Genomic DNA, 27,426 nt, shown 5'->3' on the forward strand with positions numbered 1-27,426 from the left:
CTGCCCATGCAGGAGAGGTGACTTTGATCCCTGGGTTGGGAAGATGCCATGGAGAAGAAAATGGAAACCCATTTGAGTATTCTTGCCTGGGAAATCCCATGGACAGAGAAACCTAGAGGGGTGAGAGTCCATGGGGTGACAAAAGAGTTGGATACAACTTACTGACTAAGTAGCCACCCCTAGCTGTATGTTTCAGTTTTGCTCTGTCTGTCATGTGTTTTCTCTCAGATTTTTCATATGAATGACAACTACAAAGGAACATTTTAGAAAATGAGTTCATTTTGGGGTAATTTTGCCTTACAAAATATCAAGCCATACTACGAGGCTGTTAAATTCGGCTCACTGTGATATTGGGCCATTGGCTTAAGAAATGAAACATCTGTAATCAAAATGGATGAAGGAAAAAGAATAAAGCCACTCTTTAAGCAAGGCCCTCCACTTTATTTCTGAGAAGGGTAAAACCTGAATATTGTCCAAGTTACAATAGTGACCAAACACCCCCTTTTCCTGGCCAATGAGTATTTCCTGCTTCTTTACCCGTTTCAACCCTGGCGTTAATACTGTCTTTATTCTTGTGTTTGTGTGTGCCCATTCTCTCGGTTGTGTCTGGCTTTTTATGACCGTATGGACTGTAGCCTGCCAGGCTCCTCTGTCCATGAAATTTCTCAGGCAAGGATACTGGAATGGGCTACCATTTCCTACTCCAGGGGATCTTCCTGACCCAAGGATCAACCTGTGTCTCCTGCATTTGACAGGAAGATTCCTTACCACTGTGCCCCCTGGAAAGCCCCTTTCTTCTTCTAGATAAGAATTATTAAAATACCCAATCATAGATAAACTCCTGGTTTCTGACAGCATCTAGTCTTGCAAAGTCCAGACTCTTTAAACCCTTTCCAAATTACCTAAGCCTCAATCCTCTAATTACATACTCTCATGGAGGTGTATACAATTCCCCATGGTATTTGTTTTCCTTTGCAGAAACTATTAATAAACCTAGCTTGTTCAATTCAGATGTGTCCCAGGTCGATTTTGGGAGAATAGCATTGGCACCTATATTTTTGTAAATATCTCCCATTTTATACAAGTGTAAGCTCTGTTTTTGCACTGACACACATATGCAGGTGTGTGCATTTATTTATTCCTGTATTCACATATACAGTTATGAGTAATAAATGCTAGAATAAATATCCCACAAAATATGGAGGTGTACATTTCTGGAAAAAAGTATGTAAGTTTTAAAAAGCAATAAAATATGAGTAAAATATTGATAATATAGTCTTGGCATGTTGGAGGTCTTAGTAATGAGATATAAAATGCAATCATCATAAAGGAAGAAGAAAGTTGCAAATTACAAGAAATGACAGACACCATTAATAAGACAAACAATAGAGTTTAAGGAAAAGTTATTAACATAGGAGAAAAAGAGTAGTCAGAGATTTTTAAAAAGCCACTCCTATTTAAAGGGGGAAAAAGGAAAATGAATAAACAAAAATCCTTATGCAAAATGATGAAAATTGTGAGAAGAAATGATTATTCATAAACAAAATTTTACAAAATGCAAAATCATTTTCAAAAACACTAGTAATCAGAGAACTAATAATAAAAATAAGACACCATTTGCAAGTTACCTTGTTATAAATTAAACTGATTTCTCATAATTAGTTTTGACAAACATTGTTTGGTCATGCATCCTTATTTCCTTTTCGTGAAAGAATATATACATGCACATACACTCATGTAATGATATTGAACTTTGGAACATTAAACACTTAAATAGAGTACAGAAAAAAGTTACATGCTCTAACTCATTTTTTGAGGATAAGATAACCAGTGAGAAACTCAGGAAACTGCAGAGTATGATCACAACTTCAGAGTTTACTCCATGTTTTCTATATTATTTCTATGATGGGAATATTTACAAATACATATCTATTCACATAAACATAAGAAAAATTAGAAACATTTGAAAAATTTTAAATGAAGAAGAATCTTATTAAGGACAAAATCTTTAAAACTTGATTTTTGAGTAAATGGAAGATATTTAATTTTACAAGTTTTTAAGAATATAAAAACATTAAAGAATATATAAATTATATAAATGCAATGCATTTAATTGAAAAATATTTGGTTGACATTATTTAAAATTATCATCTAATTTGAATAACAGTTGACTGCCATTTACTTGTAAAAATATATATGTAAAAATATCCTTTTTTCAATGTATTTCCATTATAGTAAAATGTGGCACATGACTCCTATATTAAATAAATTTTTGTTATATATATATAGCCCAAGTTTCCTTTAGCTTTATTCATAAAGGGAAATTTTAGTAAACAAGTCACTAAAAAGACAGCTGGGAAGTTTTCTTTTGGAAATTCAAATGTTACATTTCCATTTTCATGTTATATTTATGTCCAGGTTATATCCAAATTAATTATAATTTCCATGTTATAACTCCAAGTTATTAATTACCACATATTTTAAATATTGAATGCAAATGATCAACTGTTATTTTAGATATTATTGATTTAGTTCTTATAGTTGCATGTGCCTTTGAGAATTCTAGAAATAGTAAAATAATAAAGCTTCACTAAACATAAATATATTACATAGTTGAAAAGTTGAATACAATAGAGTACTAAGTAGAAGCTGAGAAACAAGACCTATTAAGTGGTGGAACTAAAATGGTATTTCTTCTTATGAAATTTTAGGAATGTCAGTTTAAGAATTGCTGTGATTATAATATATGTAAACTGAAAGGCCTAGTAGAGTGTGCTTCTGGATCATGCTGTACGTCAGAATGTGAGGTGAGTTTCCAAAGTTTATGTTGATGATTGAACTGTGATAATAGAATGCTGTATGAATTGAATTAATGCAGAATTGACAGACTTCGGAGAAAATTCAGGGGAACAAAGCAGAGAGTGCATAAACAACCATGGACATTAAGGACAAATATCATGAGATAAAGAACATATCTAAGGTTAGTACTGATTCTTCCATTATGTTGAAACCTCAGTTTGCCATTTTCTGATTTATCTGATAAAGAGTAGAATAAAGTGTTCTAGTTTCATTCTTTTACAAGTGGTTGACCAGTTTTCCCAGCACCACTTGTTAAAGAGGTTGTATTTTTTCCATTGTATATCCTTGCCTCCTTTGTCAAAGATAAGGTGTCCATAGGTTCATGGATTTGTCTCTGGGCTTTCTATTCTGTTCCATTGATCTGTATTTCTGTCTTTGTGCTAGTACCATACTGTCTTGATGACTGTGGCTTTGTAGTAGAGTCTGAAGTCAGGCAGGTTGATTCCTCCAGTTCCATTCTTCTTTCTCAAGATTACTTTGGCTATTCGAGGTTTTTTGTATTTCCATACAAATTGTGAAATTCTTTGGTCCAGTTCTGTGAAAAATACCGTTGGTAGCTTGATAGGGATTGCATTGAATCTATAGATTGCTTTGGGTAGAATAGCCATTTTGACAATATTGATTCTTCCAATCCATGAGCATGGTATGTTTCTCCATCTGTTTGTGTCCTCTTTGATTTCTTTCATCAGTGTTTTATAGTTTTCTATGTATAGGTCCTTTGTTTCTTTAGGTAGATATACTCCTAAGTATTTTATTCTTTTTGTTGCAATGGTGAATGATATTGTTTCCTTAATTTCTCTTTCTGTTTTTTCATTGTTAGTATATAGGAATGCAAGGGATTTCTGTGTGTTAATTTTATATCCTGCAACTTTGCTATATTCATTGATTAGCTCTAACAATTTTCTGGTAGAGTCTTTAGGGTTTTCTATGTAGAGGATCATGTCATCTGCAAACAGCGAGAGTTTCACTTCTTCTTTTCCTATCTGGATTCCTTTTACTTCTTTTTCTGCTCTGATTGCTGTGGCCAAAACTTCCAACACTATGATGAATAGTAGTGGTGAGAGTGGGCACCCTTGTCTTGTTCCTGATTTCAGGGGAAATGCTTTCAATTTTTCACCATTGAGGGTGATGCTTGCTGTGGGTTTGTCATATATAGCTTTTATTATGTTGAGGTATGTTCCTTCTATTCCTGCTTTTTGGAGAGTTTTAATCATAAATGGGTGTTGAATTTTGTCAAAGGCTTTCTCTGCATCTATTGAGATAATCATATGGTTTTTATCTTTCAGTTTGTTAATGTGGTGTATTACATTGATTGATTTGCGGATATTAAAGAATCCTTGCATTCCTGGGATAAAGCCCACTTGGTCATGGTGTATGATTTTTTTAATGTGTTGTTGGATTCTGTTTGCTAGAATTTTGTTAAGGATTTTTGCATCTATGTTCATCAGTGATATTGGCCTGTAGTTTTCTTTTTTTGTGGCAATTTTGTCTGGTTTTGGAATTAGGGTGATGGTGGCCTCATAGAATGAGTTTGGAAGCTTAGCTTCATCTGCAATTTTCTGGAAGAGTTTGAGTAAGATAGGTGTTAGCTCTTCTCTAAATTTTTGGTAGAATTCAGCTGTGAAGCCATCTGGTCCTGGGCTTTTGTTTGCTGGAAGATTTTTGATTACAGTTGTGATTTCCTTGCTTGTGATGGGTCTGTTAAGATCTTCTATTTCTTCCTGGTTCAGTTTTGGAAGGTTATACTTTTCTAAGAATTTGTCCATTTCATCCAAGTTGTCCATTTTATTGGCATAGAGCTGCTGGTAGTAGTCTCTTATGATCCTTTGTATTTCAGTGTTGTCTGTTGTGATCTCTCCATTTTCATTTCTAAGTTTGTTAATTTGGTTCTTCTCTCTTTGTTTCTTAATGAGTCTTGCTAATGGCTTGTCAATTTTGTTTATTTTTTCAAAAAACCAGCTTTTAGCTTTGTTGATTTTTGCTATGGTCTCTTTAGTTTCTTTTGCATTTATTTCTGCCCTGATTTTTAAGATTTCTTTCCTTCTGCTAACCCTGGGGTTCTTCATTTCTTCCTTCTCTAGTTGCTTTAGATGTAGAGTTAGGTTATTTATTTGGTTTTTTTCTTGTTTCTTGATGTAAGCCTGTAATGTTATGAACCTTCCCCTTAGCACTGCTTTTATAGTGTCCCATAGGTTTTGGGTTGTTGTGTTTTCATTTTCATTCATTTCTATACATATTTTGATTTCTTTTTTGATTTCTTCTATGATTTGTTGGTTATTCAGAAGCGTGTTATTTAGCCTCCGTATGTTTGAATTTTTAACAATTTTTTTCCTGTAATTGAGATCTAATCTTACTGCACTGTGGTCAGAAAAGATGACTGGAATGATTTCAATTTTTTTGAATTTTCCAAGACCAGATTTATGGCCCAGGATGTGATCTATTCTGGAGAAGGTTCCGTGTGCACTTGAGAAAAAGGTGAAGTTGATTGTTTTGGGGTGAAATGTCCTATAGATATCAATTAGGTCTAGCTGGTCCATTGTGTCATTTAAGGTTTGTGTTTCCTTGTTAATTTTCTGTTTAGTTGATCTATCCATAGTTGTGAGTGGGGTATTAAAGTCTCCCACTATTATTGTGTTACTACTAATTTCCTCTTTCATACTCGTTAGTGTTTGCCGTACATATTGCGGTGCTCCTATGTTGGGTGCATATATATTTATAATTGTTATATCTTCTTCTTGGATTGATCCTTTCTAACACCATACACAAAAATAAACTCAAAATGGATTAGAGATCTAAATGTAAGACCAGAAACTATAAAACTCCTAGAGGAGAACATAGGCAAAACACTCTCCGACATAAATCACAGCAAGATCCTCTATGACCCACCTCCCAGAATATTGGAAATAAAAGCAAAACTAAACAAATGGGACCTAATTAAACTTAAAAGCTTTTGCACTACAAAGGAAACTATAAGTAAGGTGAAAAGACAGCCCTCAGATTGGGAGAAAATAATAGCAAATGAAGAAACAGACAAAGGATTAATCTCAAAAATATACAAGCAACTCCTGTAGCTCAATTCCAGAAAAATAAATGACCCAATCAAAAAATGGGCCAAAGAACTAAACAGACATTTCTCCAAAGAAGACATACAGATGGCTAACAAACACATGAAAAGATGCTCAACATCACTCATTATCAGAGAAATGCAAATCAAAACCACAATGAGGTACCATTACACGCCAGTCAGGATGGCTGCTATCCAAAAGTCTACAAGCAATAAATGCTGGAGAGGCTGTGGAGAAAAGGGAACCCTCTTACACTGTTGGTGGGAATGCAAACTAGTACAGCCGCTATGGAAAACAGTGTGGAGATTTCTTAAAAAACTGGAAATAGAACTGCCATATGACCCAGCAATCCCACTTCTGGGCATACACACTGAGGAAACCAGATCTGAAAGAGACACGTGCACCCCAATGTTCATCGCAGCACTGTTTATAATAGCCAGGACATGGAAGCAACCTAGATGCCCATCAGCAGATGAATGGATAAGGAAGCTGTGGTACATATACACCATGGAATATTACTCAGCCGTTAAAAAGAATTCATTTGAACCAGTCCTAATGAGATGGATGAAACTGGAGCCCATTATACAGAGTGAAGTAAGCCAGAAAGATAAAGAGCATTACAGCATACTAACACATATATATGGAATTTAGAAAGATGGTAACGATAACCCTATATGCAAAACAGAAAAAGAGACACAGAAATACAGAACAGACTTTTGAACTCTGTGGGAGAATGTGAGGGTGGGATATTTCAAAAGAACAGCATGTATATTATCTATGGTGAAACAGATCACCAGCCCAGGTGGGATGCATGAGACAAGTGCTCGGGCCTGGTGCACTGGGAAGACCCAGAGGAATCGGGTGGAGAGGGAGGTGGGAGGGGGGATCAGGATGGGGAATACGTGTAAATCTATGGCTGATTCATATCAATGTATGACAAAACCCACTGAAATGTTGTGAAGTAATTAGCCTCCAACTAAAAAAATAAAAATTAAAAAAAAAGAGAGTAGAATAAACATATACACTCCTATACAAAAAAAAAAAAAAAAAAACGAAAATCAGCTCTCAAAGCAATTGTAAATTCAAATGACTAACGGAAAAAATATAACAGGCATAGCAGACAAAATGTGAAACAAAATGTGTGAAGGTGAACGTCTCCGAGTTGTGTCAAACTCTTTGCGACCCTGTATAGTTCCTGTATCAGTTCAGTTCAGTTCAATTTGGGTCAGAAGCTAAGTCATGTCCAACTCTTTGCGACCCCATGGACTGCAGCACGCCAGGCCTCCCTGTCCATCACCAACTCCTGGAATTGACTCAAACTCATGTCCATCAAGTCGGTGATGCCATCCAACCATGGTATCGTCTGTCCTCCCCTCCTCCTCCAGCCTTCAATCTTTCCCAGCATCAGGGTCTTTTCAAATGAGTCAGTTCTTCGAATCACATGGCTCAAGTATTGGAGTTTCAGCTTCAGCATCAGTCCTTCCAATGCATAGTCAGAACTGATTTCCTTTAGGATGGACTGGTTGGATCTCCTTGCAGTCCAAGAGACTCTCAAGAGTCTTCTCCAACACCACAGTTCAAAAGCATCAATTCTTTAGTGCTCAGCTTTGTTTATAGTCCAACTCTCACATCCATGCATGACTACTAGAAAAAACATAACTTTGACTAGATGGACATTTATCAGCAAATTAATGTCTCTGCTTTTGAATATGCTGTCTAGGTTGGTCATAACTTTCCTTCCTAGGAGCAAGTGTCTTAATTCATGGCTGCAGTCACTACTGCAGTGATTTTTGAGCCACCAAAAATAAAGCCTGTCTCTGTTTCCACTGTTTCCCCATCTATTTGCCATGAAGTGATGGGACCAGATGCCACAATCTTAGTTTTCTGAAATGTTCACTTTTAAGCCAATTTTTTCACTCTCCTCTTTCACTTTCATTAAGAGGCTCTTTAGTTCTTCTTCACTTTCTGCCATAAGGGTGGTGTTATCTGCATATCTGAGATTATTGATATTTCTCCCAGCAACCTTTATTCCAGCTTGTGCTTCCTCCAGCCCAGAGTTTCTCATGATGTACTCTGCATATAAGTAAAATAAGCAGGGTGACATTATACAGCCTTGAAATACTCCTTTCCTGACTTGGAAAGAGTCTGTTGTTCCATGTCCAGTTCTAACTGTTGCTTCCTGACCTGCATACAGATTTCTCAAGAGGTAGGTCAGGTAGTCAGGTATTCCCATCTCTTTAAGAATTTTCCAGTTTGTTGTGGTCCACACAGTCAAAGGGCTTTGGCATAGTCAATAAAGCAGAAGTAGGTGTTTTTCTGAAACTCTTTTGCTTTTTTCATGATTCAGTGAATGTTAGAACTTGATCTCTGGTTCCTCTACCTTTTCTAAATCCAGCTTGACATCTGGAAGCTCACAGTTCATGAACTGTTGAAGCCTAGCTTGGAGAATTTTGAGCATTAGTTTGCTAGCATGTGAGATGAGTACAATAGTGTGGTCGTTTGAGCATTCTTTGGCATTGCCTTTCTTTGGGGTTGGAATGAAAAGTGACCTTTTCCAATGCTGTGGCCACTGCTGAGTTTTCCAAATTTGCTGGCATATTGAGTGCAGCACTTTCACAGCATCATCTATCAGGATTTGAAATAGCTCAACTGGAATTCCATCACCTCTACTAGCTTTGTTCACAGTGATGCTTCCTAAGGCCCACTTGACTTCACCTTCCAGGATGTCTGGCTCTAGGTGAGTGGTCACACCATCGTGATTATCTGGGTCATGAAGAACTTTTTTGTATAGTTCTGTGTATTCTTGCCACCTCTTCTTAGTATCGTCTGCTTCTGTTAGGTCCATAGTATTTCTGTCCTTTTTTGTGCCATCTTTGCATGAAATGTTCCCTTGGTATCTCTAATTTTCTTGAAGAGGTCTCTAGTCTTTCCCATTCTCTTGTTTACCTCTATTTCTTTGCATTGATCACTGAGGAAGGCTTTCTTATCTTTCCTAGCTATTCTTTGGAACTCTGCATTCAAATGGGTATATCTTTCTTTTTCTACTTTGCCTTTCACTTCTCTTCTATCCACAGCTATTTGTAAGGCCTCCTCAGACAACCATTTTGCCTTTTTGCATTTCTTTTCCTTGGGGATGGTCTTGATCCCTGCCTTCTGTACAGTGTCACAAACTTCCATTCAAATATCTTCAGGCACTCTGTCTAACATATCTAATCTCTTGAATCTATTTGTCACTTCCACTGTGTAATAATAAGGAATTTGATTTAGATCACACCTGAATGGTCTAGTGGTTTTCCCTACTTTCTTCAATTTAAGTCTGAATTTGGCAATAAGGAGTTCATGGTCTGTGCCACAGTCAGCTCCTGGTCTTGTTTTTGCTGACTGTATAGACCTTCTACATCTTTGGCTGCATAGAATATAATCAATCTGATTTCGGTATTGACCATCTAGTGACATTCATGTGTAAAGTATTCTCTTGTGTTGTTGGAAGAGAGTTTTTGCTATGACCAGTGCATTCTCTTGGCAAAACTCTTATTAGCCTTTTCCCTGCTTCATTCTGTACTCCAAGGCCAAATTTGCCTTTTACTCCAGGTATTTTTGACTTCCTACTTTTGCATTCCAGTCTCTTATAATGAAAAGGATATCTTTTTTGGGTGTTAGTTCTAGAAGGTCTTGCAGGTCTTCATAAATCCATTCAACTTCAACTTCTTCAGCATTACTGGTCAGGGCATAGACTTGGATTACTGTAATATTGAATGGTTTGCCTTGGAAACGAGCAGAGATCATTCTGTAATTTTTCCAATAGCATCCAAGTACTGCATTTCAGATTCTTTTGTTGACTATGATGGCTACTCCATTTCTTCTAAGGGATTCATGCCCACAGTAATAGATAGGTCATCTGAGTTAAATTCACCCATTCTAGTTCATTTTAGTTTGCTGATTCCTAAAATATCGATGTGTACTCTTGCCATCTCCTGTTTGACCACTTCCAATTTGCCTTGATTCATGGACCTAACATTCCAGGTGCCTATGCAATATTGCTCTTTACAGCATCGGACTTTACTTCCATCACCAGTCACATCCACAACTGGGTGTTGTTTTTGCTTGGCTCCTTCTCTTCTTCTTTCTGGAGTTATATCTCCACTGTTCTCCAGTAGCATATTTAGCACCTACCTACCTGGGGAGTTCATCTTTCAGTGTCCCATCTTTTTGCCTTTTCATACTGTTCATGGAGTTCTCAAGGCAAGAATCCTGAACCTTGTCTGTACCAGGCCCTGTATATTCCATGGAATTTTCCAGGCCAGAATACAAGAGTGGGTAGGTAGCTTTTCCCTTCTACAAGAGATCTTCCCAACCCAGGGGTCGAATCCAGGTCTCCCACACTGCAGGTGGATTCTTTACCAGCTTAGCCACAAGGGAAGTCCAAATGTGTAGGGTAGTGAAAATACAAAGAATCCTCACACATTAATGAATCAAACTTGAGTCACACACCACACACACACACACACACAGTGGCAAATGGAGTACCCAAGCAATTTACAGCAATGAAAATTATAAATGTTCAGTGTGTGCACTGATCACCTGCAGTAATTAATATAAACACAAATAAAATGATAACACAATATTATAGAGCAGTTATCCAATAGCAATTTTAAAAGCAATGCCAGATATTATCTAAGGAATGGGGCTAAAGATATTTTTTGCAGAGTGGTTTTGGAAATTTGAATTACTTTAATCCCTTTCCTGAGCAATTTTTGCATATTTTGTATAGAGTATAAATTATTAAGTTAATTGATCATTATGAGTTTATGTCTTACGTATATACCCTAGAAACATGACCATGTGTGGAAAGCTCAGGGGAAAAAAAGCTTTAATTACAGGATATCTGACTCTTTGCAATCCCATGAACTGCAGTGTGCCAGGCCTCCCTGTCCATCACCAACTCCCAGAGCTTGCTTGAACTCATGTCCATTGAGTGAGTGATGCCTTCCAACCATCTCATCCTCTGTTGTCCCGTTCTCCTCCTGCCTATAACATTTCCCAGCATCAGGGTCTTTTCTAAGGAATCAGTTCTTCACATCAGGTGGCTAAAGTATTGGATCTTCAGTTTTAGCACCAGTCCTCCCAATGACTATTCAGGATTGATTTTCTTTAGGATTGACTGGTTTGATATCCTTGCAGTCCAAGGGACTCTCAAAAGTCTTATCCAACACCACAGTTCTTAGCATTATGCATTTGAGCTTCATTTATGTTGTGTTTATCAGCAAGTCATTCCTTTTTTATTGTTGAATAGTATTGCAAGCAATACTAGGATGTACCACAGTTTATTAATACAGTTACCAGTTGAGGGCCATTTGGTTCATTTTCCATTTGGGATGGTGAAAATACAACTGCTATAAAAATATTCATAAGCAGATTTTGCATGAATATTAGGATTTCTTTCACTTAGATAGCTATAAATGAAATTGCTGGTTCATACAGTAAGTGTATATGGAGTTTTATAGGAAATTGTAATCATATATTCCAATCTAGCTATACTATTTTGAATTCCCAGTAGCTATTTATGAGCCTTGCAATTGATCTGCAAACTAAATATAGACTCTAAAACTGTACAATATGGTTTGATTTTTTTCGTTGCTACTGGTTTATTATTTAACCTTAAAAAATCATTTTACTATTAATAGTTTCTCTGAGTTTACAGATGGTTGATCAATCAGAGTTTCATTTCATATAATACACCACTTCATGTATAGAGATGAACCTTATATAAAAGAACATCTCTCACATATTATAAACACAAAATATTTTGTTACTTGATTTGCTTTTTATAGTCTTATTTTTTAGAGCAAGTAAGATGAGGAAAACAGAATTTTGCAATTAACATCTTTTATTTCATTTCTGGATCTCTTTATTTCCTTCTGTAAATTTCTGCTCACTACCATACTCCTTATATCTGAAGACTTCCCTTTACTATTCCTTGTAATTTCTATCTGCTGAAATCAATTCTGTTAATTATTATTTTCCTGGGCAAGTCTTTATTTCACAGTTGTTATTGAAATATACATTTCCTAAAAATGGAATTCTAGGTTGAAAGAGTTTCTTTTCCATACAGTCCTTTATAAGATGCCATTTCATTCATTTATTGCTCATCTTTGTCTCAGTCTGTTAAATATTAAGTCAATGAAACTAGATTGTAGAGTGTGTGTGTCACTTTAACATGCATAGAATGTCTGGCCATGGTGAACTTCATCATAGGAAGCAACGATGCCTGATTAAGTCAACAGGGAATAAAGATGTGATCATAAATGTACTCTTTATCTGAGCTATACAAAGAGGACTTTTAGCTCACAAATGATAAATGTAATGGTGATGATGACAACAATGATAATAGCTACTCCATATATTGTTTACCATATATTGTTCAAAGCACTTGTTACATTAATTCAGTTTAATACTTACAAGAAACTTACAAGAGAATGATTATTATCCCAAGTTTACAAATGAGGAATTATGTGTCTCATTCACACAAATAAGTTAGTAAACATCCAAGTAAATATTAAAACCAGGAAGCTTTTTTTAAAAAATTTCTTTTATATCAGACTAGAGTTGATTTACGATGTTGTACTAGTTTTGGGCATACAGCTAAGGGATTCAGTTATACAAATTATATATGCATAATTATTTTCCCATTCAGGTTATTACAGAATGTTGAGGAGAGGTCCCTGTGCTATACAGTAGGTCTTTGTTGGTTATCTATTTTAAATATAGTGGCGTATATGAAACCAGGGAGTTTGTCTCCTGGTATCTATCTCCAAGAAGAAAATGGTAGAGGCAATGTTTCTCCAATTTTGAGGAGCAAGTATGTTTCTTCTGTCTCCATCCAAATGCTGGTTAGTCTGGTGGTTTTTGATGTAAAACATAAAACTCTGGTGGAGGATCCTTTTAGCCTTTGAGACAGTTACTTTTCCTCAGGCTTCATCATGAATACTCTGCTTGCCTTTTCCTTTGGAGAACTCAGCAGTAGGGCTCTGTAATCCTCTCTAGTATCAATATGGTAAGTTCCCTACATGTGAACCTTCAAGTTGCAAACTGTCAAACATGACAAATGTGCGTTTGCTTCCCCAAGGAGCCAGAACCTGTGCTATTAACATCAAGTATGATTGAAATATCACCCTCCATCTCATTCCTGATGATCCTTCAGCTCTACCATCTCTCAGCTGGTCTCCCTCCTCCAGTCAGTAGTTCTTGCCTGTTCACTCGATGCCAGCCCCTGGATACCAGCTGTTGTGCTGTACTACTGTACTTTCCAAGACATTATAAGATTTAAAATGTTTATTGCTTTTTTATGTATTGTTTATGTGAAAAGGACAATAAATCTCTTACAGTATGGCGCCATACAGCCAATTGTGTTAGTTAAGTACCTAGGCTAACTTTGTTGGATTTATGAACAAATCAGATTTCCAAATGGAGTAGAATGCGTTGATATGTAGGGGACTCACTGTAATCAGGCACATCTCATTTTCTCTTCAGTAAGGAATTGAGAATAGTCACCCAGGGAACATGATTTTCATTTTCCTCCTAGATATCAGTAGCAGGCACTCCCTGTAGGAAGAGTGTGGACCCGGAGTGTGATTTTACCGAGTATTGCAATGGGACTTCCAGTGATTGCGTTCCTGACACATATGCCATGAATGGCCAGTTGTGCAGGTCGGGGACTGCGTATTGTTACAATGGACGATGCCAAAGTACTGACAACCAGTGTGCCATGGTATTTGGAAAAGGTACTGCTCTTTTTTTTTTTATATATATTTCTCTTTTTCTTGTCTTTGATGAAGCAGTGAAAATTAATAATTTTATTAAGCCTCAATTTCTGGGTACATTTCTTCTTAATATTCTGCATGATCCTTGGGGAGGATATTTAAAGCACTTGCATACCAGAGGACACAGTAAAGCACTTCTGCAACTGGTTGATTTGTGAACTGAACTAGCCACTTTTGACATGGAACACCATTTTTACTTAAAATAATGATTGAGACAAATGATGTTGATTAAGAGTTGGGTATTTGGAAGACATCAAAAATGAATGAAGTGTGCATGTCATTTCAAGGAAAATAACTGGCCAAATCTGTTGCTAAGGGCAAGACTCAAAATTTTTCAACTAGAACTTTGGGTTTTAGAAACATTATCTGCCTCTGTGACTTGACAGCTTTCCCACACACTTAACGTTAAGTGTAAAAATTTAAATTAAAAATAACATTAGTATTGGGGCTTCTCTGGTGGCTAAGAGGGTAAAGAATCCACCTGCAATGCAGGAGACCTAGGTTTGATCCCTGGGTGAGGAAGGTGCCCTGGAGTAGAACACGGCAACCCACTGCAGTATTCTTGTCTGGATAATTCTAGGGACAGAGGAGCCTGGCGGGCTACAGTAGATGGTATGGCAAAGGGTCAGGGACAACTGAGTGACTAACACACACAATATTAGTATTAATATGATTGTTACCTCGAACTCTGTATAAGTAGATTGCTTGTCTCCATTTTGTTTTCTTTTTCTTCTGGGGAACATATTCCTTCTTTGCCTCATTTTGCCTGATTCTCTATTTACATTTCTATGTATTATGTGGGTTGGGGGCTTCTCAGGTGGCGCTAGTGGTAAAGAACCCACCTGCCAATGCAGGAGACATAAGAGAGGCAAGTTCAGTCCCTGGGTCAGGAAGATCCCCTGGAGGAGGTCATGACAACCCACTCCAGTATTCTTGCCTGGAGAATCCCATGGACAGGAGCCTGGCAGGCTACAGTCCATAAGTTTGCAAAGAGTCGGACATGACTTAGCACGCAGCACACTTCAGGTGGGTTGATTTCATTTTATAGCGCACTTTCTATGGAACCCAGCGGCACACTCCCTCTCCATCCTCCAGAGCTGTGTGCTCAATGGGTACCCTTGATGTGGACCGCAAGGCCTGCAGGGTTCTGGGTCTGGTGTGGGCCCACTGATGGGAGGTGCCAGGTCCCAGGGCACCTGTGCAGGAGGCTGGAGGGTCCTGCCTTGTATATTTATCTTAAATTTGGATCCCTCTCTAGGATGTAATAGATATCACACAACTCTAGAAGTGGAAGAACTGAGTCACAAGGTCAGTGAAGATTAAATTTGAATGAATGAAGATTAGTTTTTGTAGGAGTATTTCAGACTTTCAGGATAGTATTGTACACTCCTTTTCTTATGCTTTGATTTTTGGTTTGGATCTTAATTTCCTAGTCAAAAAGATCCATATTTACAGCTCAAATTAGGAGCTATATTTATGTATATAAAGATTGGAATGGCAAGTTAGTAGATTCCAAAATTTTGCTGAACTTCCTCTTACTTTACCATTCATTACCTAATTTTAATGGCCTGAAACTTAAAAAGTTCAGAATGAACTTCATTCTGAAAACATAGAATCCTATTTCCTCACTGAAGAACTGATAGGGTAACAGTAGTCTCAGGCACCTGTTTAAAATTTGTTTTCATACTTCACTTTTTAAACAATTTTTTGAGAATAATTCACATGACTAGTACATATATCCCTCCTTTTCAGACAGTGTTTTTTTCATAATACCCCACTATGATTTTATGTTTTTAAAGAAGTAAATTAAATTTAGAATAGATCAAAATTACTCAGTGACATTCAAATAAAATCATTTGCTAATTGAGTAAAAGTAGCAGAACACCAAATTTCAGTTATTTGTCCAAATTACACAGTACCTGGCTCATGTTGTCTTCCTAATTATTTTTTTTAATTTCCTGTAAGCTTTTTTTTTTTAATCTTCTTAATTATTTGAAACGTATCTTTAGTAACAAGTTTCAGGTTAGGTGGCAACCAAAATTCCAGAGCTAGAGAGCTTTCATCTCGCATGAATCACAGATCAGTGCTATTTTCTCTATGCTGTGTTTTCAAGATGTTGCTTTTTACTTGGTTCTTTGTTTTTATTTTTAAAGTGCTCATTTGTATTTAAAAATATTATTTGTCTTTGTCACAATAACTTTTGACCAATGTTTAATGCATCACTTAAAATTAAATTAAATAATTTACTTATTACTTACTTACTCTCTGTAAAATCCAGTAATTAGAATCTAGGACAAGATCCTTTTGTATTTTTAAAATTTTTTCTATAGAGAACCAACAGTTCAATTTTATTCAGAGCAAAGAAAAAGGAAACTTTTGATCATACTAGAAGAAACTGAGCCATAAGTTTGGAATCTCTACTGAAACTACACATGCAATGAGGACAAAATCCTGCTAATACAGTTGATTCACTGCTGCATTTGTTGTCTGTTTCTCTAATACTACAATTATAAACAAAACAGTGCAACTAGTATTTGGCACACAATTTCACTTTTCTTCACACGGCTGGTTCACTTTGCATACCTGGGTTTCCCCTTATTCAGTAAAATCACTTTTGATATTCAATGTCTTTCAAATCTCTTCAGTTTCCCCCTTGATCATATTGACAACAGCCTTGCAGATCAAGCAAATCTTTGATTTCTAAGTAGTTTGCTGCCAATGTAAGATCAAATCATGTTCCTTGGTCAACTTTCAGGAAGTTGTTCAGATATTCAGAGATATCATCTGTTCATTTTTCTTTGTTCTTATTGTCCTCAGGATGATGAGGATTGTCCTTGTGATGGGTGTGCCACTGAATGACCATTTTTTGTTTGTTTTTTTAAATACTGCTGCATTAACATTTGACAAAGGGGCAGGATTATCATCTATTTCATCGTCTATTCCCAAATTTGCCTTTAGTGACACTTGGATAGCTTTCACTCTCTTTTACTAGTGACCATAGCATAGTTTTGTTTCAACATGTACTTGATGAACAGCAAATTCCAATTTGAATGATAGTCATAGATTGTTTTGCAATGTCAGCATCAACTTTGATTATCTATCAGACCTCTGTATCCCCTACCTCAAGAGCTTGGCTCCGTCTCCACAAAGCAGAAATGGGGGACTGGCTATCATACTCCCTGGACTGAAAGAGTCCTTCCCATGTTCTTTTTAATTAAATGAACCTTTAACACCAAACCGAGTTACTAAACATTTGACATCTTCTTGAGTTCTAATGAAAACAAGGATGCTTAGTAAAGACGTAACCACTCGTGCATTTCCTCTTGGAATATACACTCTAACATCTCCACAAAACTTATTCAATTGGGTCAAAAATCGATCTTCTGATGTAGTTTATTCATTTCTTCATTCATTTATTCATCTTCTATTCATTTAATTCAGACTTAAATTGAAAAAAATAGGAAAAACCATTAGACCATTCAGGTATGACCTAATTCAAATTCCTTATGATTGTACAGTGGAAGTGAGAAATAGATTTAAGGGATTAGATCTGATAGATAGAGTACCTGAAGAACTATGGACGGAGGTTTGTGGCATCATATAGGAGACAAGGATCAAGAACATCCCCCAAGGAAAAGAAATGTAAAAAGGCAAAAATGTTGTCTGAGGAGGCCTTACAAATAGCTGTGAAAAGAAGAGAAGTGAAAGGCAAAGGAAAAGGAAAAGATATACCCATTTGAATGCAGGGTTCCAAAGAATAGCTAGGAGAGATAAGAAAGCCTTCCTCGGTGATCAGTGCAAAGAAATAGAGGAAAAACAATAGAATGGGAAAGACTAGAGATCTCTTCAAGAAAATGAAATATCAAGGGAACATTTCATGCAAAGATGGGAACAAAAAAGGAAAGAAATGGTGTAAAATAAAGAAAGCAGAAGATGTTAAGAAGAGGTGGCAAGAATTCACAGAAGAACTATTCAAAAAGATCTTCAAAACTCATAATCACAATGATCACTGACCTAGACCAGACATCCTGGAATGTGAAGTTTAAGTGGGCTTAGGAAGCATCACTATGAACAAAGCTAGTGGAGGTGATGGAATTCCAGTAAGTTGAGCTATTTCAAATCCTAAAAGATGATGCTGTGATAGTGCTGCACTCAATATGCCAGAAAGTTTGGAAAACAAAGCAGTTCCTGCAGGGCCAGAAAAGGTCAGTTTTCATTCCAATCCCAAAGAAAGACAATGCCAAAGAATGCTCAAGTTATAGCGCAATTGCACTCATCTCACACGCTAGCAAAGTAATGCTCAAAATTCTCCAAGCCAGGCTTCAACAGTATTTGAACCATCTACTTCCAGATGTTCAAGCCGGATTTAGAAAAGGCAGAGAAATCAGAGATCAAATTGCCAGCATCTGTTGGATCATCGAAAAAACAAGAGAGTTCCAGAAAAAATATTTAGTTCTGCTTTATTGACTATGCCAAAACATTTCACTGTGTGGATCATAACAAACTGTGGAAAATTCTTAAAGAGATGGGAATGCCAGACCACCTGACCTGCCTCTTGAGAAATCTGTATGCAGATCAAGAAGCAACAGTTAGAACTGGACACAGAACAAAAGACTGGTTCCAAATAGGGAAAGGAGCATCAAGGCTGTATATTGTCACCCTGCTTATTTTACTTACATGCAGAGTACATCATGAGAAGCGCTGGGCTGGAGGAAGCACAATCTGGAATCAAGATTGCCAGGAGAAATATCAATAACCTCATATATGCAGATGACACCACCCTTATGGAAGAAAATGAAGAAGAACTAAAGAACCTCTTGATGAAAGTGAAAGAGGAGAGTGGAAAAGTTGGCTTAAAATTGAACATACAGCAAACTAAGATCATGGCATTTTGTCCCATCACTTCATGGCAAAAACATGGGGAAACAATGATAGACTTTATTTTTTGGAATCCAAAATCACTGCAGATGGTGACTGCAGCCATGAATTAAAAGACGCTTGCTCCTTGGAAGGAAAGTTATGACCAACCTAGACAGCATATTAAAAAGCAGAGACATAAAAATAAATAAATAAATAAAAAGCAGAGACATTACTTTGTCAACAAAGGTCCATCTAGTCAAGGCTATGGTTTTTCCAGTAGTCATGTATGGATGTGAGAGTTGGACTATAAAGAAAGCTGAGCACTGAAGATTGATGCTTTTGAACTGTGGTGTTGGAGAAGACTCTTGAAAGTCCTTTGGACTGCAAGGAGATCCATCCAGTCCATCCTAAAGGAAATCAGTCCTGAATATGCATTGGAAGGACTGATGCTGAAGCTGAAACTCCAATACTTTGGCCACCTGATGTGAGGACCTGATTAGTTTGAAAAGACCCTGATGCTGGGAAAGATTGAAGGCGGGAGGAGAAGGGGACGACAGAGAATGAGATCATTGGATGGCCTCACCAACTCAATGGACATGTGTTTGAGTAAACTGCGGGAGTTGGTGAATGACAGGGAGACCTGTCGTGCTGCAGTCCATGGGATCACAAAGAGTTGGACACGACTGAGCAGCTGAACTGAACTGAACTGAACTGATTCATTTACTTGGTTCTTATCTCGAGCAGACATTTTTTTTTTTTTCCTTGTTGTTGTTGCCAAAAACTATAGGGCAAAAAGCAGTTCTTATAGTAGCCTACTATATGAGACATACAGATTAACAAAAATTGCTTACATTCTGCATTATTTCTTTAAGTAAAATTGAACTTTTAAAGCATCTGTAGAGTCAATCATATTCATTATATTTGCCAACTAAATATATACTTATATATATATATAATATATATATATAAAGTGAGAATGTATGTGCACAGGGCTGATAATATTCAAGTTGGACACATGTGCATGGTTACTGTTATCACAGATCTTAGAGTCAAGAGACAAAGACAGTAAATACATACACACCAAAGAAACATAAAGCTCCTAATTGTACAAAGTACAATTAAAGGAAAGAAAATAGAATGTTGAAAGGAAAATCAGTTGTAGTGGATAAGAAAAATACTGCTGAGTGTCATCAGAGGGCCTCCAGCTGTCAACTCGCCCACTTATTCTCCACAGCTAGCTAGTCGTAGTGGGTGAAATCTTTGCTGGGCCTGCATCTTAGTTTGATTTCTTCTCTGCTCCCTCCTGTTGCTTTCCTCTCACTTCCCGATGGTCTGGATGATCTGATCACTAATAGTTTACCTATTGTACCTCATCCAGAGGCTGACTTCTGGAGGCTCCAGCCACTAACTCTTGTTACTGACAGCAGTGTGAGAAAATACAAGATACATCTTCAGAATGACATAACTCACTAACAGGTAATCGATGAACACCTCATCACTGGCGGAAACTGACAATGTACTCACAGAATGAACAGGGGTAGAACGCTAGTGACAGGGTATACCTCGCATCAGCTGGTATGAGTGAACTGTATGGGGAAATAGTAATTACCAGGGCAATGGAACTGGATCACTATTACAAAGCAACATTGGAATCTGGGAAAAGATAGCAAAAAGATATTGGTACCAAGTCTAAGCTTGCTCTGTTTGCCACACAACAGGCCAATAATCCAGAGACAAGGTGTTGAGGTAAGGAATATGACTTTATTCAGAAAGCCAGTCGACCAAGAAGGTAGCAGACTAATGTTTCAGAATAACCATCTTATAAGGTTCTTTTATAGAACAGAGATGGGGGAGGTGAGGAAATTAAAAAAAGCAGAATGGGAGAGAGAGAGGTGGCGAGGAAATAAAGTAAAAAAGGCCACCAGTCTTGCAAAACATCTTCAGGAATGACAAGCTCGTGGAAGGAATATATTAATCTCTTCTTTATCACAGCCATTCACAGGGGGGCAAGGTCATGTTAGTTCTCTATGAACAGAACAAAGGCGCTTTAGTTTAACATTCAGGCAGAGTAGCAGGGTTCTGTGAGACAGACCATTATGTATACTCATAATAGCCAAAGCAATGAAAAGCAAGTCAAAGAAACAGTTACAACACGGAGCCAGAATTGGCTCTTCTCTGCAATAGGATGATTTGAATTCAGACTGAGTGGAAGTCTATTAACTTATTAACTTATATAGTTAACTTATATAGTTATTATTATTAACTTATATTAAATATTATATTATTAACTTATATTAACTATTAACTTATATGGTTAAAATCAGAGGATAGAGAAAGTTGAAGACTTCCCAAGTTGAAGGAACTCCAGACAAGGTTAAATCATCAATCAAATCTATTTTGCCAGGGTTAATGATCTGGTTGGGAAGAAAATGATAATCTTGCATTGAGGATGGGAGGAGTTAAAGATATGTCCCCTGAACTTTTGAGCGTCCAGACTTCTCTGAAACTTTTGAACCTATAAAATATCAAACTGTCCCCCTATCATACCAACACCTGCACCCAATCTGGCATAGGGATGTTCCCCTTGCTTGAAAATAATGCAGAAGTCTGTGTTGACTAAAGAAAAGATGCACAAGGTGGGTGTGCAAGTTGTTTTATCTGGGGCAAGATTAGGACTGCAGCCTGGGAGACAGCCCCTCAGATAGCTCTGAGAAACTGCTCCAAAGAGGTAGTGGGAGAAGACCAATGCATATAATTATGGTGAAGGTGGAGTACATGCAATCGCGTGCATATTTTACAAAAGGTTTTCTGCTAGCATGAGGAGCAGATGTCACCATTAAGGGATTTCATGCTTTTATAGATATGAGGAGATGTAAGGATTGGGATCATGAAATCAGTTCCTGAAAATACCTAGCTATCTAAAGACCTGTTCCATCAGTTTTCCTGGAGCACAGAGTGTCTCATTCTCCACCCTGAACTCCCTTCAGGGCAGGTCGAAGGTCAACAGCTGCAGCTGCAGAGGATTCCATCTATGCAGAGGCAGATGGCAAATGTCCTCTGCAAGCACCAAGTTGTAGTGGACACCTGTCACACAAAATGTATACCTCTGAGTTTCTTCCCCTATATTTTGGCCACTAACTTAAAATAGATTTAAGACACAGAGCTCTCTTAAATTAGAGCCCAGATTGCTGGAGCTTATATGGGAGTAACAGAGCTCTCATTGGAAAAGACCCTGATGCTGAGAAAGATGGAAGACAAAAGGAGGAGAGGGCAGCAGAGGAAGAGATGGCTGGAAAACATCACAGACTCAATGGACATGAACCTGAGAAAACTTCAGGATCTCCAGAGGACAGGGAAGCTTGGCGTGCTGCAGTGCATGGGATCACCAAGAGTCAGACATTGCTTAGTGACTGAACAGCAGCAGAGCTCTACGCCAACAGAGTTGTAGGTCCTAGTTAGCTGTTACAACTGAAACCAAGGGATATACATGGAACTGGATTCTGAGAGTCCTTTGTCATAAGACTGGATCAGGGCCATAAGACTTGGTAGGAGAGAGTCTATTGTTATGGAATCATTCTCCCAAGATAGAGGAATCAACATTCTGCATGGATGCTAGAAGATAGTAAACATTTTTGCTGAGATTGTTTCCAAAAACATTGAAAATAACATGATGGCCCATTCTAGGTGAGTTCAGTTCAGTTCACTTCAGCTGCTCAGTCATGTCTGACTCCTTGCGACTCCATGGACTGCAGCACGCCAGGCCTCCCTGTCCATCACCAACTCCTGGAGTTAACTCAAACTCATATCCCTTGAGTCAGTGATGCCATTCAAAAATCGCATCCTCTGTCATCCCCTTCTCCTCTCACCTTCAATCTTTCCCAGCATCAGGGTCTTTTCAAGTGAGTCAGCTCTTTGCATCAAGTGGCCAAAGTATTGGAGTTTCAATGTCAACATCAGTCCTTCCAATGAACATTCAGGACTGATTTCCTTTGAGATGAACTGGATGGATCTCCTTGCAATCCAAGGGAGTCTCAAGAGTCTTCTCCAACACCATAGTTCAAAAGCATCAATTCTTTGGAGCTCAGCTTTCTTTATAGTCCAACTCTCATATCCATACATGACTACTGGAAAAGCCATAGCTTTGACTAGATGGACCTTTGTTGGCAAAGTAATGTCTCTGCTTTTTAATATGCTGTCTAGGTTGGTCATAACTTTCCTTCCAAGGAGTAAGGGTCTTTTATTCTATGACTTCAGTCATCACCTGCAGTGATTTTGGATTCCAAAATATAAAGTCTGACACTGCTTCCACTGTTTCTCCATCTATTTGCCATGAAGTGATGGGACTGGATGCCATGATCTTAGTTTTCTGAATGTTGAGCTTTAAGCCAACTTTTTCACTCTCCTCTTTCACTTTCATCAAGAAGGTCTTTAGCTCTTCTTCATTTTCTGCCATAAGGGTGGTGTCATCTGCATATCTGAGGTTATTGATATTTCTTCTGGCAATCTTGATTCCACCTTGTGCTTCATCCAGCCCCGAGTTTCTCATCATGTGCTCTGCATAGAAGTTAAATAAGCATGATGACGGTATGGTGGCCCATTCTAAGTGAATTTTAAATGAAAGAATTGTTGTATCACTTAGTGGAGTAAAGGAAGAAAAGGCTCAGGGAAGTGGGCATTCTGCAATGTACATACTACGTGTGTAAGGTCAAATAATTAAGCCCAACAGCAAGGACCAAGGCCTTGGGATGTGCTGGTGAGAAGAGTATCAGAATCACCATGTATTTCAATAAGGGCCTTCTCCACAGGCCAAGGCAATGACGGTAGGAGGGGATAATATAGAAAGAGGTTCACTGATGGTAACTGGCATGATAAGATCTTGAAAAAATCAAGATCAGATAGCAGTGCCTGGAACAGGGCTGTATAAAATTGTTATAACAAGCATCAGGAACAGAGTAGCAGATGTGGATACCTGATTTACTAACTGTCAGAAAGATGGCTAATATTATAGAATATAGTTTCTATTCTATTGTGTTATATGGGCAGCCTACAAAGGTATTGTCCTCTTTGTACCATCAAAGAAAATTTAAAAAATGGATGACTGAGAGACTGAAAAAGATTACATTATTGAATATTATAATTCCCTGTTCAAATTCTAGCAATTTTCAGAAACCCAGTTTCATCATGGTCTCTCCATGAGAGCGGGCACTTAGAGGAGTCAGGAAATGATTAAGAATCCTTGCCAAGTTTCAGTTTATAATAGGCCCACTAGATTCACAGGTCCATTTGGTAGTTCTTTCTCAGTCCTAGCATGTATTATTGTAGTCCACATCATGGTAGTTTGTGCAATGCCATCATTATGTCCTTGGTCAGTTTGGGGAGGCCATGGAGAAAGTCCTTCCAGAAATTAGTGCTTTGTTTAATGATCTAAAGGATGCAGACTTGTTGGCTATACAATATCTGCACCAATGACCCAACTGGACCCTTGCAGAAACCAGATGGTCCCTGGAAGATAATAGTATCTATTGTAAATATCAGCAAGTAGTAGATTAAGTAAATGTACCTGCTTTGCCAGTGTGGTGACTATACTAGAGCAGATCAACATGACCTTAGATATGTGGTAGGAGTGTAGCCATTGATTTGGCAAATATTTATATTCTTTTTTATTCCTACATGAAAAGAGAAAGAGAAGCAGTTTTCATTCACATGGAATGGATGATGGTATTAATTTAGGGTTCAAATATAGCTACATTCAGCCATATGTAGTTGAAGAGATTTGGGCATCCCAGAAAAGGTCATGTTGATCCACACTATCACTGATTTTGTACTAACCTGGCTAGATAAGCAAAATGTAGCTAGAATGGGCTTCCCTCATGACTCGGTGTTAGAGGACCTGCCTGCCAATACAAGAGATGCAGGTTCAATCACTGGGTTGGGAAGATCCCTTGCAAAGGGAAATCCACTCCAGTATTCTTGCCTGGGAAATCTTATGGACAGACAAGCCTGGTTGGCTAGTATATAATATATAGTTCATGGGGTTGCAAAAGAGTCAATCACCACTTAGTGACTAAACAACAACAAGCTAGAATGTAAGAGGACTAAGTAAAATGCATGTGCTACAAAAGGGCGGGAGATACCCTGAAGAAATATTTAGGAACCTGTCATATCAGGAAAGTTTTAGGAGTCCAGTGATCAGGGGCATGACCTGACACCCTCTGCAAAGTAAAAGACAAACCGTACGTATCTCGCATTTCATATGAAAAGAAACAAATATGGTACCCAAAGGTAGTCTTCTTTGGGTTCTAGAGGCAGTAGATGGGGAAGTGCTGCTTGATTCCACTTACCAGGTGACATGAAATGTTGCTAATATTGAGGGAGGTAAAAAAACAGAATAAGCCCTTGAAGCGTATCTAAGCTGCAATACAAACAGCCCTGCATTTTGAATCATAAAACACAGAAGACCCATTACTAGAGGTGTGGGTTATGAGAAAAATAAATGCCATGTGGTGCTTCTACCAAGCTTCTTAGGAAAATAGCAAGGCAGTTCCCTGGGGTTCCAGAAGCAAAACTGTGCTGAACCACCCTCTGAAACACGGGGGAAGCCTGTTCTAGCTACGTTTTAGAAAATTGCACTAACTTGACAACTCTGGGCACACTACTGGCCCCTGTAGAGATAAACCATCTGGCTTTCAGATATCCAGTGATCATATACTGAGAACTACTCATCATAAGCTCAGTTATGTAAAATCCTTTAGGTCAGATGGTTCGATAGATAGAAGCCATTCATTCATTCAGATTCAAGCTCAAGAAAAAGAGAGGCAGAAGAAAAATTCATGAACAGGAAATCTAGAACAGGATGCCTTCCTACCCTCTTATACCTTTGCTTCTCCTTGGCTCTTACCAATGGATACATGGGATTTCATTATGACTGGTGGATGCAGAAGGAATAAGTCTAGGCTAGTTTTATAGGTGTGTTGGCTCAGTAACTGGTTATAAATTGAAAAAAGATAGTAGCCACATTACAGTCTCACTTGGGAGGATGCCTTAAAAGATTTTGACCATGTGATCATTCATTTCCTATGAAGAAGAAATGTTTAGAGATTGGATTATAGATGTATTTATGGACAGTGACAAAGGGCCAAGGTGGTTGGTGGTGAACCTGGATGCAGAGAGATTAGAAGATTATAGACAAGAATTCTGGGATAGACACATGGACATGAACAAGAATGTGAAGATCTTTGTATTAATCTGTCAGGTTAATAGTCACCAAAAAACAAACAAACAGAAAAGCCCCACTCACCATGGATTAGGCACAGAACAACCAACTGGACATAATGACTTCCCAGTTTATATCAGTTAGCACCTGTCATCATCCACCCAAGTGCCCGTAGTATGAACTTTATTTTCTTTTATTCCTGTTTCTGAAATAATTGATTCTTTTTCCAAGTTTGCCTTATCTCTTTCTTGACTACTTGCACCATTTGGTTAAAATCAGTCAAGAGTAATTAAGACACATTTCTGTTTCCTGACCACCTTGCATAGAGAAGTAAGCTCACTAAAGACATTATTTACCTTTAAATTGTTGAGAAGATAGTTCTTCTAGAAGTTTCAGCATTGTATAGAGGACATTACTCTCTTTCTTGCCATCTACTGGCAGGCTTCAATTACAACGCCACATTTTAGGTGCATTTTACAGTAGAATTTCACATCTAGGTACGAGTCTTTCTGTTTATTGAAATGGAAATGAACCTCAAATCTTTGAGATTTATGTATCTAATAAAATTACTCTGCTATATTCTGCTCTGCCTTCACTATGACACCCAAACTGATTAAAGAACCTCCACTTAAAACCTTGCTTATCTTGCAAGAGGGAAAAAAAAGAGAATATGTCACCCCATCTACTAGTTCTGAAGGTTTTACCCCAACTGATGTTTCAAATCACTCATTTCATTAAGTAGAGTAAGTTACAAGTTACAATGTACAAGCCTGATGTACATTGGACTAGGAAAGAGGCATTCCCCCAGGGAGGGGTCAGCAAATTGTTTTTAACCATAAGATACTTTGCTACAATAGAGATAAACATTTTCTATTTTCTATCAGATAAGACAGTCATTCTTTCTACTTGCATTGACAGGGTGTGTGCTAACTCTCTTCAGTGATATCCTACTCTGTTCGACCCCATGGACTATAGCCCTCCAGGCTTCTCTGCCCATGGGATTCTCCAGGCAGGAATACTGGTGTGGGTTGCCATACCCTCCTCCAGGCAATCTTCCCGACCCAGTCATCAAACCTTCTGCCTCTTTTGTCTCTTGTGTTGGCAGGAAGTTTCTTTACCATTAGAGCTACCTGAGAAGCCCATTGACAAGATACACACGGGGAAAAAAAAAAAAAGCATGACCAAGACCACAATTTTTTTTTTTTGTTTATGCCATGTTTCATTAGCTTTTTATTGACAAATATTTTATTTGCATTAAGAATAATAATTTAATGACATGTTTTTCACTTTAAGGTGCTCAAGGTGCTCCATTTGCCTGTTTTGAAGAAGTTAATTCTTTGCATAATAGTTTTGGAAACTGTGGTTTTAAAAATTCCCAACCATTACCTTGTGAGCAAAAGTATGTATATAGAAAATGACTGTTTCATTGAGTTATAAAATGTCTCTATTTCTTGTCGAGAGACATTAAATAGTAATGGAAAATAAATTGTGTATCTGGGGAATATTTTCAAATAACGTTATGTATATTTTCCTTTTATGCAATTTAGCTCTCTTTTTTTCTTAATTTTTTTCCCCTGTTAATAAGGAGACTAAGAGAAGTTTGGTGTTT

General features: G+C 37.6%; 1 protein-coding gene across 1 annotated transcript in view; it reads left to right on the plus strand.

Annotated features, from left to right (window-relative positions):
* ADAM18 (ADAM metallopeptidase domain 18) overlaps nucleotides 1–27,426 on the plus strand; it is a 109,889-nt gene that overhangs the window by 47,815 nt on the left and 34,648 nt on the right. The window contains exons 13-15 of the mRNA XM_043893635.1: nucleotides 2,712–2,807; nucleotides 13,507–13,705; nucleotides 27,111–27,216. Coding sequence (XP_043749570.1) covers nucleotides 2,712–2,807; nucleotides 13,507–13,705; nucleotides 27,111–27,216 — 401 coding nt within the window. The remainder of the gene's footprint in view (nucleotides 1–2,711; nucleotides 2,808–13,506; nucleotides 13,706–27,110; nucleotides 27,217–27,426) is intronic.

The sequence above is a fragment of the Cervus elaphus genome, chromosome 32 (genome assembly GCF_910594005.1).
Source record: "Cervus elaphus chromosome 32, mCerEla1.1, whole genome shotgun sequence".
Taxonomy (NCBI): Eukaryota; Metazoa; Chordata; class Mammalia; order Artiodactyla; family Cervidae; genus Cervus; species Cervus elaphus.